A 15,860-nucleotide genomic window follows, 5' to 3' on the forward strand; every position below is an offset into this window, starting at 1 on the left:
AACCTAACTGTGTATCAACAGGGAAAAATTAAAGAAGTGAGGTGTAAAGATACAACAAAATGTTAGAAAGCTAGCAAGAAGGACAGATATGAAAGAATGTACATGATACATAGTTAAAGAGAAAAAATAATTATAAGCAGTATATAAGGTATGATTCCATTTCTGCTAAAAGTTTACACATACAGGGAATTCCCTGTTGATCCAGTGGTTAGAACTCCATGCTTTCACTGCAGGGGACAAAGGGTTCAATCCCTGGGTCAGGAAACTAAGGTCCCACAAGTCATGTGGCACAGTCAAATAGATACAGACAGAGATAGAGATAGATATATAGATACAGATATATAAATATATACACAAACATATAAATAACTCATACTTACATGTGCAATGGTCTGGAAAGATATATACCAGCTTTAACAGTGGTTATTCCTGGGAAGAATGAACTAGAGGAATCATGGGAGTGGGGAAAGTCCTTTAATTTTTTTCTGCACATTTCCATATTATTTGAAATACTGATTTCATGACTTGAAATAAATATTTTGTCTAAGAGCTGAGGTAGAGAGTTTTGTGTGCTCCTTTACCTTCAGTGTCTGGCACATCAAGTCACTCAATAGATACTAAAAATTAAAGAAAGAAACTTCCGTTTCCAGTTGAACTGTTGCTTTTAAAATCATATGGCCTTAGGCAACTATCATTTCTCAATTCTCCCATCTAATAAACTTGGAGACTTAATTAGAAGAGTAAAAACTAAAACATGAAAATTAAGTTACATTTTTTAATTCATTTAAAATACTTCCAAAATTTTCATACAGAAACTACCCTGCACCAGTTTCTCTTATGTTTGTACACATCTCTCAAAGAAGTTTCCCCTGTTTCTATATACATATTTTAAATTATTACAATGTGACACTGATTAAGAAGGTACAGTGTGCTGGGGCTTGACTTTATTTTTTAAAATTGGATTCCCTTAATTTGCACAATCAAGTATACAACTGCAACACCCACCCTAAATGTGAGCAGTGAAGTATACTTTAGATAAAGGATGTTAGTAAGCTATAAGGGAAATTAACTTTCATCAAGCAACTTCAAGGTGCCTGACAAGTGAGCCACTTAACAGAGATACCAAAATGCTCAACAAAGGTCTGCAACAAGAAGCACCGAGTCTTATTTACTCAAATTGTTGTTGTTCAGTTGCCAAGCTGTGTCTGACTCTTTGCGACACCATGGACTATGGCATGCCAGGCTTCCCTGTCCTTCACTATCTCCTAGACAGTGAACTCATGTCCATTGAGTCGGAGATGCCATCTAACCGTCTCATCTTCTGTCGCCCCCTTCTCCTGCCTTCAATCTTTCCCAGCATCACCGTCTTTTCCAGGGAGTCAGCTCTTCACATTAGGTGCCCAAAGTATTGGAGCTTCAGCATCAGACTTTCCAATGAATATTCAGGGTTGATTTCCTTTAGGATTGATTGGTTTGATCTCCTTGCAGTCCTAGGGACTCTCAAGAGTCTTCTCCAGCACTACAGTTCAATTGGACTAGCCTGGTGGCTCAGACGGTAAAGTGTCTACAATGTGTGAGACCCAGGTTCAATCCCTCAGTTGGGAAGATCTCCTGGAGAAGGAAATGGCAACCCACTCCAGTATTCTTGCCTGGGATATCCCTTGGACAGAGGAACCTGGTGGGTTACAGTCCATGGGGTCACAAAGAGTCAGACATGGCTGAGCGACTTCACTTTCACAGTTCAAAAGCATCAATTCTTTGGCACTCAGCCTTCTTTATGGTACAACTTTCACATATCACAAGTCCCCAGACTTACTCTTTTTATAGGGATTTTTTTCCCAAACCATCTTTAGAATAGTAGGAAACAAAAATATTGCCAAAATATTATCTTCACATTATATGCCTGCTCCTCTCCCTACACACACCCCCTGAAAATCAGGCAGCAAGCAATTACTGAAAAAAATCACTGTCTTGTATTTCATCTCCCCATAGGCTACTGTTCATTCTTCTAATCTCAATACTAAACACTACTACTCCAGATAGTCTAGTAAAAATCTGCCTATATACAGTATTTTCTGACTGTACAATGGCAGCCTTCTTCACTTTTTCAGATATTTGTGAAAACTGAATGAACAGCATCAAACAGTAGTGATAAATACAGATGAGACAGTAAGAAACAGACATGTAAAAGACAACTAGACTTAAATATTACCCTACTACTAATGCCTATTTGGCTTTCTACAGGCCACTTAACCTCATCAGCAATTCAATTTCCTCAGCTGTAAAATAAGTATACCATCACCTGCCTCATGGGGTTATTGCAGGGGTTGAATAAGACAGCATTCAACACCTGGTATGAGATGCTAAGTAAACCTTAGTTTACTCCTCTCCTTCTTATTAGAATACCCCCAAATGGGCCAAATTGTTGGGCAAATTGCAACATGTAGATACAGCAAAACTGAAGACCATCAAAATGAAAATAATTTCAAATGAAGCTACTTTCCATTCATTCTTTCAAAAACTCTTTACTGGCAGTCCAGGAGTTAGGACTTAGTGCTTTCATTGCAGTGACCCAGGTTCAATCCCTGGTCAGGAAACTGAGATCCTGCAACCTAAGTGGTGGAGAGGGGCGAAGAGGAGACTATTGAGCACTACATCTGGAAGGCACTGTTGCAGGCACTCAGGATATAGGTGTGAACAGCACAATCTCTATCCTCAAAGAACATCAAAGAGTTCCACTCAAAACATTCAGTGAGTAAAGGATTAGAACTCTTAGCATGCTGAGAATCCATGTCATCTGGCCCCTACCTTGAATTGATTTATTCTGTTAACAATTTCTCATGTATCTTCCACATGCATACTTAGAGCCATGAAGGCAGGGACTGTGTTTTATTTACCCTCTATTCTCAGAGTTCAATCCTCACAATTTTCACCCACTAGATTGGTTACTTATTATGTTATTCATTCACTCATTTAACAAGTATTTATTAAGCATCTTCTATATGTCAGATGACATACTAGGCCCTGGGAATACAGCAGTTGTGAGGAAAGTGAAATATAGTGCCTGGTCCCAGGGAGTTTATAGACTACTCTAAGAGAAGAGTCTAGGAAACAAAGACTTTAACCAAAGGTGTATATTCTACCTACAGATTAAACAACCTAAAAATGAAAATTTTAAAAATCTTTTAAAAAAAAATCTCATGCCAAAATACTTACAGCTCAAAAGCATCTGAAGTTTAGAATCTTACAGCATATACTCAAAGTATCTATAAGCTAAAACAAGTCACAACCTATTAATTTTAACATAGCTTTTCTATTGTTTGACATAAGCCACATACAACACTTGCCTCTCTAAAAATTGTCTAATGCGTACTTAAATAAAGTTAGCACATTTTACATACAGTTTTCCCCCTACCTTTGTACTTCCATAGAACTTTTTACCGAAAATTCTGTATGTTTTTTACTCAATGACTCATTTTTCACAGAATTCTCCCCCAGAGCAGACACATAACAGAAACATAAAACATTCCTAGTACAAGATCAAAAACCCAAATATCAAGAAACCACTCAGGAGCATACACAAATGAAACCTCATTATGTGTCCAAAAATAAAAGGCCAAATACATAACTCAAAATAATGCGGCACTTTCCTAATGTGGAACCTTAAAGAGACAGGATCACTCCCCATTCAGGTGCAGACACTGGTTGGGCTCCTTACTTCTTATAACAAATGTTAATCCTACCACCTGTCCCACTGAGCTTTCAGAGGTTACAGATTTACCCATAATCAGTATTTAGAAGACATGCAATCAAGGATGTATCCAAGGATGGTTAAAAAGATTATCTGCCAAGGAAAATGACTTGAAGAACTAGTATGCATTCACTTCTACAAGTGTAAATTTCATCCATGACCTAAAAAACTGCAAGTCTATATATCTGGACTACAGAAATGGCCAACAAATGAATCTTTTTTAAGTTTCATTTTCAGTTCAATCCTGGATATAAGCCTATGAACTTTATAGCTGCTTTTAGTTCAAAACTGTGACAGGGGAAATTGTTTTACAACATTACACAATGCCACCTATATGGTGCTCCATATGAATTTGACATAAGGAAAAATTTGCTCTACTCTGAGGAACTTGTATATTTCTCTACTTACCTGAGAGTTATATATATGGTTATATTTCCCTCTCAGACTTCTTTTCCAGGTTTAACCCTCAACTTCCACCATGCAGCTTCTATTACACTTGCAAATAAATGAATGTTGGAAAAGAAAAAGTACAGAATGATGAAAGAGCCTATTAAAGAAGGCCTGAGAGGTTTTTTCCTAAAAAAATAAAAATCAAGCAGATTTACCTATAGTTACTCAAGATATGTATTTTGATTCTCTCAACTAAGATTCAAAAAGCACAAAAAGCTAATGACAAGCCAAAAGTATCGACAAACAGGCCTAAAAGAGATTTAAAAAACAAAGGAGTTGAAATATTTTTTAAAAACTGCTTTCCAACTCTGACTACAGCATGAGTTTGCTGCAAGTGACCCTTAGTAAATAAGTGCTAATTAACTGACCTCAAAGAGGTCAAGTTTTACACATGCTAAACAAAGCCAAGTATACAGGAGAAATTATTACACAAGAAACTGCAGAGTACAAGTCAACTTGACATTAAAATAGTGTAGGCACAAAAAAATTATTCCAATAACCTACAGTATGTATCATCTTTATTTCACCACCCTACACACACTTGGGGAAAAGGCAAAGCTATGACAGCTCATGGTCCTAAGGCTTTTTAGAGCAAATAAAATGTCTCTAGACACAGTGGATCAAATAGTCTAAAATGAGAGAGAACAGATGGGGTGGGGGCAGAGGTGAAATCAGCATCACCTGTAAAGTGAAGAACATCACACAAAAATAGAAAAGGGGGAATCACTTCATTTCATATCAAGAGGAATACATCTCTTACTACAAAAATGTCTCCTAAAGCAACAGCACAAGCAACCCCACTTTCCACCAAATAAGTCTTTATAGATATTACCAAATATCTAAGACACACAGACATAGAGGGTGCCTTTTAAGTACACCAGAAAGGGTGAGTCAGGAATGCTAAATTCTTGCAACAGAAAAAAACTTGAAAGGAAGAGCTTACCAAACTCAAATCAACCCATTTCAGAAAAATACAGCAAAGAAATATACTGCATGCTTCATAAATATACAGTCTATAAACTTAAATTTAGAATTATAATTTACCCTCTTCTAAAGGACCAATCACAATACAGGATTAGTAAATATCCTAAATTTCCCAGCGAAAGCAATTAGATCATTCCATCATCTACTCGGATCAGAATACAAATCTTCTTAAAGCAGAAAAAAAAATATTTCATAGTAAATATTCATTGGCCTGTTGTTCATGGTCTTTTTAAGCCATTTTGAAAGGATCTTTGAAACAGTTTCATTAGTATCTCTCTGGAAAGAGCTCTAACATCTTTCATTCTTCTAGCAACTTAAAAGCTACCACATGTTCATTTCCACGTTAGATTATTGATTCCTTGCCTTTTAACATCTCCATAACAGCTGCTTGACAAATTACCTCACCTCATTCCTCAGGGGGGTAAGGACAGCATAATATCCATGAATTCAAAAATGGAACCACAAAATGATCAGTGACAGATGAGCTAATTGCTTCAGATTGAGACACTGCTCTAGTAGACAAGGCATTCATAGCATGATACAATTAAATGCTTACACTCTAAATATTTTATTTGTACTTAAGGGTACAGGGAAAACCTATCTTCCTTTTATTTTAAAATAGATGTTAGCTTCAGAAAGTCAGTAAGCTTTTATGTGTTTGGAATAATTTCGACAGAAAGTAGAGTTTTCAGAATAATTATTCTGAATAGTATGCACAACTTTCAGACTTAACTTTCTTATTTCAACCTAAGAGAGCTGTAAGACCCAAAATAGTCTACTGATAGGGCAATTTTAAAAATATTTCCCAGATTTTTAGCAAAGCAAAGGCCAAACATATTTTCAAAGATACAACACATTTCAGAAAAGTAAAGTAAAATGTGTCTATTGTATTTGCCTTAGTTCATTCTGATTAGTGTCAGAACTGTATGAGATACAGAGAAAAAGCATACAGAAACATAATCTTATAAACCCTGATAGAAAATGTTGCTTTCCTCCCCTAAGAATAACAAAATGGTGTGGATTTAAAGGAGTTATTTTAAATGAACAATGTCCAGTCAAATTGCTCTTAGAAAATTAGCCTCTCTCTAGACAGAAGCAACACACTCTTTTCTAAATTCATAACAAATCTCATAACACAACCTTATCGATTCCTTTAAAGTGATAAAACATATGTGCTAGCTTAGAGCTTCACCTTGTAATAAATTTCGGTATCTACCACTTTAAAAAAAAAAAAAAAAACTAAATCATCACCGGTGTTCTTCAAATGTCACTTTCGCAGTAATGGGACAACGGCGGTGTTAACTCACCTTTTATAAACTATTCGTATTACCCAGACGGAGACATCCAAGAAACGAAACAATTTGGAGATGATAGTGCCTACTACTAGTAATATTCGACATGTTTCTTTAGACGTGCCCCTTTTGCGACCTTAAGGCTCTACTAGAAAACTCTACCGAGTCCCTTCCAGAACCCTGGTTAGCGGGCTGGCTGATTCCAGACATCACGTTTGATCGCTCCTGCCTGGAGAGGCGATAGTGTTGATTTTGTTTTTAAAGTTGCTGTCAGAGCAGCTACAAACTTTTTTCAGCATCCCTGCCTGGCTGCCAACTGGAGCTCTCCGCTCACTTCCTCACCAACTTGAACCACCCCCAAACAGTTTGAGAGTAAGCTGGAGTTAGACACCGGCAGGAGCTGACACACTTCACAAGAAGGGTTTGACACCGCAGAAAACTTTCACTTCTCCTCTCCAGCCCTTCCAAACGGGGACTCTGGCCCCTCGCTCGTGCTCCCCTAGAATTCCTCTCTCAGGCCGGACAAGGACACAGAAAGCAGGCTGTTCTGATGTCCCCGAAAAGACAAACACCACCCCCACCCCCCCGCAATAACCCTCACCCTGGACTCAAGTCCCGTTCTTCACACAAAAGAGCGCGGCCAGCAGAGCTGTCGCGGCCCTACCTAGCCGGCTGCCACCCTCCACCGCACCCGCAGACCAGGTCTCCAGCCGCCCGAGCGGTCCCCACCGGAGGCTTCCTGCCCCGACCCGGCCAGACAAAGCCCCGGCGGCCGGGCCAACCTGCCAGCCTCCGGACTCGGGCCGCCGCGCTCTTACCCGGGCCTCATCCAGAGCGACGCCGGCGCCGCCGCTTCCCCCGGCCTTGGCGGCGGGGCAGCTGGCAGCACGGGTCTTGGAGGAGCGGGTCCGAGAGGAGATGAAATGGCTGCTGCCTCCGGTCGCCCCGGGCTCTACTCCGGCCCCAGGCCCAGGCCCAGGCCCAGGCGACTTAGATCCGAGAAGGCGCAGAGAGCTCTTCCGGGTGTTCACCATGGTCCAGCCAGGAGGACGGGGTCCACGCCGCGCCCGCGGAGCCCGCCGCGCCGGGGAGACCCAAGGAAGGCCGGCCCGCTGGCCGGGCAGTCAGGGCCAGTGGAGCCGGGCCGGGAAAGACAAGCCGAACCAGACTCAGAGGAGCGCAGACGAAGACAGGCGAGAGCAGGGCAGAGGAAGAGAAGTCGGCGTGCGAAGACAGGTAGCGGGAGACGGGAGCGATGCTCCGGGCCGACGGCTCAGACTCTCTGCCGGCTTCGCCCTCCTCAGCGGGAGCCGAGCGGAGCCGCCATTTCTGCCCCTTTCTCTCCCGTTCTCGCTCTCGAGCTCCGTGCGTCAGGGCTCCAGCGCCGCAGGGCCGACGAGACCGCTTCCGGCCTGGCCGCTGCGGGGCGCTGCAAGGCCGGCCAGCCCTTCTCTTGCCGGCTTTTCCCTCCTCTTCCCCCGCCCCTCCAGTAGGCCCCTCCCAGCGGCGCGCTGTCAGCGCTCGGCTGCCACGGAAGGGACGCTCTGGGCTGTTAGCTCTATGATTTCCAGGTCTGGCCGGCCGCCGAGGAAGTGAGGATGAGAAAAACCAGAATATGCTCGGAACGAGTTAGCGCGCTGGAGTCGGTCGTGGAACCTTCATACCCGGCCAGGCCTGGCTACCCCAGCATGCCCATCATCACCCCCAGGTGCCCTGAATGGAGCCAGAAAGGACTGGCAAAGGCCGAGGATAGAGGGGGACCGGTGAAGACGAGGGCGTGGTGACCTGAGTGGGAATCCCAGGGACCCCAAGGCAAGACATTGAACTTGAGTCGTACTTTTCAGGACTACAAAAATGTGAATGATAATTGTGATAAAAACAGATCTGTGTCGTATCTGGCACATGGTTAAGCTTAAGAAAGAACTAACGCTAGAATCCTGCGTCTTTAAACAAAGCAAGGCACTGTCGTTTTCTGTAACGTTAGCCAGACCTAAGGCGGAGTCCACGAAGAATGAATTCTTCTAAGAGCTTCCACTGTTTTCTGCCCGGGCAAGAATTAAAAATACAAAAAGCTGAACACAAAGATACAAAATGTGCCATTTAACTTTCACAGAAAAAGATTAAGGGACACAACATGAAAAGCTATTCTGTAAATAAGAATTATATTCATTTCCAAAAATTGCCTCACCTATAAAAATTGAAGACTCGAGAAGAGTCTTGTAAAAATCAACAAGCTGCAACAAAATTAGAGAATTCCAGCCATCCAAGCTACTAATTGTTCAACAAAACTGTATAATGCATTGGGGATGGAAATGGTTTTTCTGTTGGAGAAGCAGTACAGATTCCAGGAAAGCAGACAAGTCCCTCTTACACTAATTTGCATACCACACCCTCCCCAGAACACTTCACCCACTATTTAAAACCCGCTTCTTGGGTATGGAGACCTCATAATACAAGATTTCAGTTTTCCTGGGTCAACTAGCTATAAGATCATTGAACAAAATAAACAGTTTCATTTCCTCCAGAAAGAATCTGGCTTTATTATTCAAAGTATCCTGAAAAGGTGTATGGTATGCAAATTAGCAGGCAAAGGACTTGCTTCTGTATTTGTGTAGTCCTAAACTGAGAAAGTCAGATTGTTATTTGAGTTACCACAACCTAGATCAAACCAGTCAATCCTAAAGGAAATCAACCCTGAATATTCATTGGAAAGACTGGTGCTGAAGCTGAAGCTCCAATACTCTGGCCACCTGATGTGAAGAGTCGACTCATTGGAAAAGACCCAGATGCTGGGAAAGACTGAGGGCAGGAGGAAAGGGAGCAACAGAGGATGAGATGGTTGGATGGGATAACTAATACAATGGACATGAGTTAGAAGAAATGCTGGAAGTTAGTGAAGGACAAGGAAGACTGGGGAGCTGCAGTCCATGGGGTCACAGAGTCAGACACAGCTTAGCTAGAGAACATCAAAAAAAATGCTAACAATGTTGCCTTTTTCCTTCCATCTTCAATATTGGCTACACAAAAATTACCAATTTTGTAAGTTTGTTTTTTTAATACATGCTATTGTGACAGCTGTCATGATACAATCTAACAAAATTGTTTCAAATGAAGTTAAAGCAACTAAGTGCTACTAGGAAGAAAAAAAAAACTACTTGTTTTTTGCTAGAAGTAACAAATGTGTACAGCTACAGCCTACCAGTGGATACAGTCTCAAGTGAGGACACTTGCCTAGCTTTGTAACAGTAACATAACTTCATAAGCTTATTAACTATCTTCAGTGACCCATTCCTTTCACAAACAAAATTTACTAACACCTATTAATGTGTTGGGTTTCTCTTGTGCCTCAGCTGGTAAAGAATCTGCCTGCAATAAGGGAGACCTGTGTTTGATCCCTGGGTTGGGAAGATCCCCTGGAGAAGGGGAAGGCTACCCACTCCAGTATTCTGGCCTGGAGAATTTCATGGACTGTATAGTCCATGGGGTCACAAAGTCAGACACGACTGAGTGACTTTCACTTTCACTTTCATTACTATGTTAAATACTAAATATATTTGACCATTAAACAGTCCTTCCTTCAAGAAACTTAATGCTTAACTCCTTAAATCAGACAGTAAAAGGCATATAAAGACACTCATTGGAAGAAAAGCTATGACAAACTTAAACAGCATATTAAAAAGCAGAGACGTCACTTTGCCAACAAAGGTCCATATAGTCAAAGCTATGGTTTTTCCAGTAGTTCTGTAAAACAGTACCTTTACTGGGCTTCCCAGGTGGTGCTAGTGGTAAAGAACCTGCCTGCCAATGCAGGAGACATAAGAGACATGGATTCAATCTCTGGGTCAGGAAGATCCCCTGGAGGAAGGCATGGCAATCCACTCCCGTATTCTTTCCTGGAGAATCCCACGGACAGAGGAGCCTGGTAAGCTACAGCCCATAGGGTCACACAGAGTCAGACACAACTGAAGCGACTTAGCACATACCATTTACTGTTTATTCGAACCCTAACTGGTGTCAGATACTCTGTCAGACCCGGAAACATGGAGGGTTGTTTGTTGTTGTTGTTGTTGTTGTTTTTATTAACAATATAGTTCTGGCCCTCAAAGAACTCACAGACAAGAAGGGAACAGAGACAGGCAAGGAACCAGTAAGCTGCTGAACAATGTGATTAGAAATAATAAGGCAGAAACCTCTAATTCAAGCAGAGTTTAGAGAAAGCTGACAAGTGATGACTTCTGAGATGCATCCTGAACCCAAAATGAAGAAAGAAAAAATGGACCCCAAAAAATGAAAGTTTGAAGAAGATATGAAAGAGTTGCTTGTTTTACACAATATAGAGAAAATAACTGAAAAATCAAGTAAAATCATTTTTTAAGCCTTACTTTAAACTATATGAGCTGGCAAGATGCTAAAGAATACTCAGACCAAAAACTAAGTCACAAGAGGAACCCAGACAAGCAAACAAAGCTGTAAAGACAGCTTTCACTTTCAGTACATTTGCTCAACTCCAGTGAACTTGATCTATTTTTCTCTGCCTACGGAAGATAGAAGAGACAGAAGACAAAGTCCAGAACCTGCTTAAGTTACAGAATCTAATGGACCTTGCAAAATCCTGGTACAAAAAGGATATATCTGAGAAGGGTGAATTAGAAATAAACCAACCAGAACTTCCCTGGTGGTCTAGTGATTAAGAATCCAACTTCCAGAGCAGGGGACACAGGTTTGATCCCTACTTAGGGAAATAAGATCCCACATGCTGAGTGGCAACTAAGCCCTGGGTCTCAAGTACTGAGCCCAAGCACTCTGTAGTCCTCACAATAAAACTAGAGAAGTCCATACCACAATGAAGCTCCAGCATAGTGAAAAAAGAAAAAGAGAAAAGAAATCAACCAGCCTTCCTATCACTATTCTCCAGGAAGCTGCAAGAACTGTCTTGCCCAAGACCTACACTAAGAATGAGAGGGGGAAAAAACATATCCCTTAAGAATTCAAAACAACAAACCAGTCCTCAGATTTATAGCCTAAAGTTACCAAATCTGATAGTATGAAACCTCAGGTTAAATCAAAAGATTCTAAGCACAAAGCAAGGGTTAAATGTAAATTATCTCCAAAAGAATGCACCTTCAACAGGATATGCAAATATATATAGTCTCATGAACATGACTCAGTAAAAAAATAAAAGTCATCAAAAACAGCCAACACATACACACACACACACACAAAAGCCCAGACAGCATTAAAGAATAAGACCCACAATTTTATATTGATTAGAAATATATAACATGGACTTCATCAAATATAAGATTTTCACTCAGTGAATGGCCTGGTAAAGATTATGAAAAGCAAACAACGGACTGGAAAAAAAAATGTTTACAAATCACATATCTCACAAAGGACTCATCTAAAATATAAAAAGAACTCTCAAAATTCAACATTAAAAAAGCAAACAATCCAATTAGAAAATGAGGAAGAGATCAGAAGAGCTATTTCACTTAAGAGGATATATAGATGGAAAATAATATAGAAAGATTTCAATATCACTAACCAGTAGTGACATGCATATTGAGACTATGATGAGTTATTATTACATACCTATTAAAAAACTGAAATAAAAATTAGGGTTTTTTTTTTTTTTAATTTACCAATGCTGGTGAAGAGGCAAAGAAACTGGATCATTCAATCATTGCTGGTGAGAATGCAAATAGTACAGCAAATCCAAATCTGAAAAAGTTTGCCTGTTTCTTAAAAATCTAAATACAAACTTACAATATAGACCAGCAATTGCAACCCTGCATATTTATTCCAAAGAAATAAAGAGTTACATCTACATAAAAATCTGTAGACCATAGTTCATGGCAACTTTATTTGTAATAGCCAAAACAAACAAACAAAAAGTTGCTCATAGGTCAATGGTTAAACAAACGTTAGTACATCCAAAACACAATACTACTCAACAATAAAAAGGAATTAACTAGTGATATATACAAAAGCTTACAAATCTCAAATGCATTAAACTTAAACAGAAGGAAGGAAATAATATACATATGACAGCATAAAACAACATAATAGAAAACATAACAGAGAAATTAAAAATCAAAAGTTGATTCCTGGGAATTCTCTGGTGATCTAGTGGTTAGAATTCAGCACTTTTACTGAGAAAGCTAGGGTTCAATCCCTGGTCAGGGAACAGAGACACAAGCCACACATCACACCCAATATAAGATTTTAAAAGTTGCTTCCTGTAAAAAGGAAAAAGGACAGAGAGAGAGAGAGAGAAAGGAAAGATAATCCACTAGCCAGACCAATCAAGGGGAACAAAGGAGAGAAGACGCAAATTTCAAATTTCAGGAAGGAAGTATTATAAATATCACTCAAAATTTTAGACTTCAAGTCAGCAAACATTTTTCTGGTTATAAATGGCCAGTTTGTAAATATCTCAGGCTTCACACATGGTCTATGTCACAGATTCTTTGTTTAGATTTGGTTTTTGGTTTGTTTATTAACAATCCTTTAACAATGTAAAAACCATTCTTAGTTCACAAATGTACATGAATAGGTCACAAACTAGATTTGGTCCACAGGTTACTAATTGCCAACCTTTACTATAAATATTAAAGGGACAATTAATAAATAAGAAACAACTTAACTTTGTGCCAATAAGTTCCAAAACATAGGTAGGCAAATTGCTTAAAATAAAGCTAATTACTAAAACTCATGCATGAAGAAACAGATAACCTGAATACCCCTATCATTAATTAAAGAAATGAAATATGTAATAAAATACTATCCCACAAATATTACACCAGTCCCAGATGACTTCAGTGGTAAATTCTATTAACATCCAATATGTAAGGAAAAACAATGCCATCCCAGGTCAGGGAACTAAGATCTCACAAGCCATGTGGTACACTCAGAATGTAAAAAAAGGAAAGAAATTTAAACTGACTCAAGAAAAAATAGAAAATCTATAACAGAACTGTATTAAGAGACTGAATCAATAATCAAAACCTCCCAACAAAGAAAAACCCAGAACCAGATGACTTTACCAGTTCTATCAAACATGCCTACCAAACATGTAAAGGTGAACTAACACCCATCCTTCTCAAAATACTGAAAATAGAAGAGGACCCACTTTCTAACACAGTCTATGAGACCAGCATTACCTTGATACCAAAGTTAGATAAAGATATCACAATGAAGGAACTGCAGGGCAATATCCCTTATGAACGTAGGTGCAAAAGTCCTCAACAAAATACTAGCAAGTCAAATCCAGCAGAATATTAAAAGAACTCTACACCAGGACCTTGGTATCATGGTCGGATGGTATCTTTGATGGACATGAATTTAAGCAGGATCCAGCAGTTGGTGATGGACAGGGAAGCCTGGCGTGCTGCAGTCCATGGGGTCACAAAAAGTCAGACATGACTGAGTGACTGAACTAAACTGAACTGAATGCCATGACCAAGTGTGATTTATCCCAAGTCCATTTAATGGGGAAAAGGACAGTTTCCAATGAGTGGTGCTTGGAAGACTGTATATTCACACACAAAAGAGTGAGGTTGGACCCGTATCTTACATCACATACGAAGACTATTTCAAAATGGATTAAACACCTAATGTAAGAGCAAAACCTATAGAATGCTTAGGAAAAAACATAGAGGAAAATCTTCATGACATTTGATTTGTCAATAGTTTCTGTCAAAAGCATAAGAAAAAAAAGAAAAAATAGATAAATTGAACTCATCAAAATTAAAAACTTATGTACCAAATTTCACTTATGTATCAAGAGTGAAAAGACAACCCACAGAATAGGAGAAATGTTTATAAATCACATATCTGATAAGGCATTAAATTCTAGAATACATAAAAAGCCCCTACAACTTGACAATAAAAAATAACCCTACTTATAACTGGGCAGGGATTCCTTGGTGGTCCAGGGCTTAAGAATCCACCTGCTAATGCAGGGGACATGGGTTCCATGCCTGTTCCTGGAAGATTCTGATACCTGCTACAACATGATGAACTTTTAAAACACTATACTAAGTGAAAGGATAAATATTATATGATCCCATCTATAAGAGATAACTAAAATACGGCAACTTCACAGAGACAGAAAATAGAGATTATCAGAGTCTGGAGGAGTTGAGAGTGGATTGAGGTGTTATTGTGTAAATGGGTACAGAGTTTCTGTTTGGGTGAAGAAAAAGTTTTAGAAGTGGATATAAGTTACAAAAGTGGATACAATCTAGTTACACAAGATTGTGAAAGTAATTAATGCTACTTAAAAATGGTAAAAACAACAAGACAAACATAAAAATCTTGTGGTATTGGGAGTATTGTTCTATTGTTACAACACCAACAAACAGATCAGCAGAACAGAATACAGATCAAGAATACAGGGCCCAGAAATAGCTCTTAGTGTTGATGGGAATTTGGTATATAAGATAGCATTAGAAATTTATAAGGAAAAAAGGGACTATTTGATAGACGGTCTTGGGACCATGGGCTTTATCTGTTAGATGTTACACCAGATAAGTATATGTAAATCTAAGTCCAAGATGTCAACTTGCTCTTTAATAAGCAAGATGGAAGGGCATTAAAATAGATTATTTACTGCATATAGTTAAGCAGATTAAACTATTGGGTTAACTACAGATGTACTAGTACCACCTTCCCTGGGGCCCAACTAAAAGATTAATAGGAAACCAATAAACAGATTTTCACTGAAAAAAAAAATGTAATACACCAAATTAATAGAATGAATTTGGACCATAAAGAAGGTTAAGTACTAAAGAATTGATGCTTTTGAAATGTGGTGCTGGAGAGGACTCTTGAGAGTCTTGGACAGCAAGGAAATCAAACCAGTCAGTTTTAAAGGAAATCAGCCCTAACTATTCATAGGAAGGACTGATACTGAAGCTGAAGCTCCAATACTTTGGCCACACCTGATGTGAAGAGCCGACGTACTGGAAAAGACCTTGAAGCTGGGAAAAATTGAGGGCGTGAGGAGAAGAGAGCTAAAGAGGATGATATGGTTGGATGGCATCACTGATATTATGAGTTTGAGCAAATTCCAGGACATAGTGAAGGACAGAGAAGCCGGGTCACAAAGAGTTGGACATGACTTAGCAACTGAACAATAACAACAACAACAGAATGAAGGGGAAAAAACACACTTTTCTGACACAGAAAAGCACTTGACAAAATGCAATAACCGTTTGGGCTTCCCTGGTGGCTCTGTTGGTAAAGAACCTGCCTGCAATGCAGAAGACCCAGGTTCAATCCCTGGGTCAGGAAGATCCCCTGGAGAAGGGCATGGCAACCCACTCCAGTATTCTGGCCTGGAGAATTCCTTGGACAGAGGAGCCTAGCAGGCTACAGTC

The 15,860-nt window shown here is 39.6% G+C and overlaps 1 protein-coding gene across 5 annotated transcripts in view; it reads right to left on the reverse strand.

The window, feature by feature from the left end:
- The window catches only part of ATAD2B (ATPase family AAA domain containing 2B), a 132,535-nt gene that overhangs the window by 114,635 nt on the left and 2,040 nt on the right, over positions 1-15,860 (reverse strand). For 3 of the 5 annotated variants that reach the window (XM_043917273.1, XM_043917272.1, XM_043917271.1), the window contains exon 1: positions 7,296-7,877. The exons of 1 other annotated variant lie outside the window; for it this stretch is intronic. In XM_043917273.1, the coding sequence (XP_043773208.1) occupies positions 7,296-7,511 (216 nt within the window). In that variant the 5' untranslated portion in view covers positions 7,512-7,877. Of the gene's footprint in view, positions 1-7,295; positions 7,878-15,860 lie in introns of those variants that run through there. One more of the 5 variants, XM_043917270.1, reaches the window with a different exon arrangement.

The sequence above is a fragment of the Cervus elaphus genome, chromosome 11 (genome assembly GCF_910594005.1).
Source record: "Cervus elaphus chromosome 11, mCerEla1.1, whole genome shotgun sequence".
Lineage (NCBI taxonomy): Eukaryota > Metazoa > Chordata > Mammalia > Artiodactyla > Cervidae > Cervus > Cervus elaphus.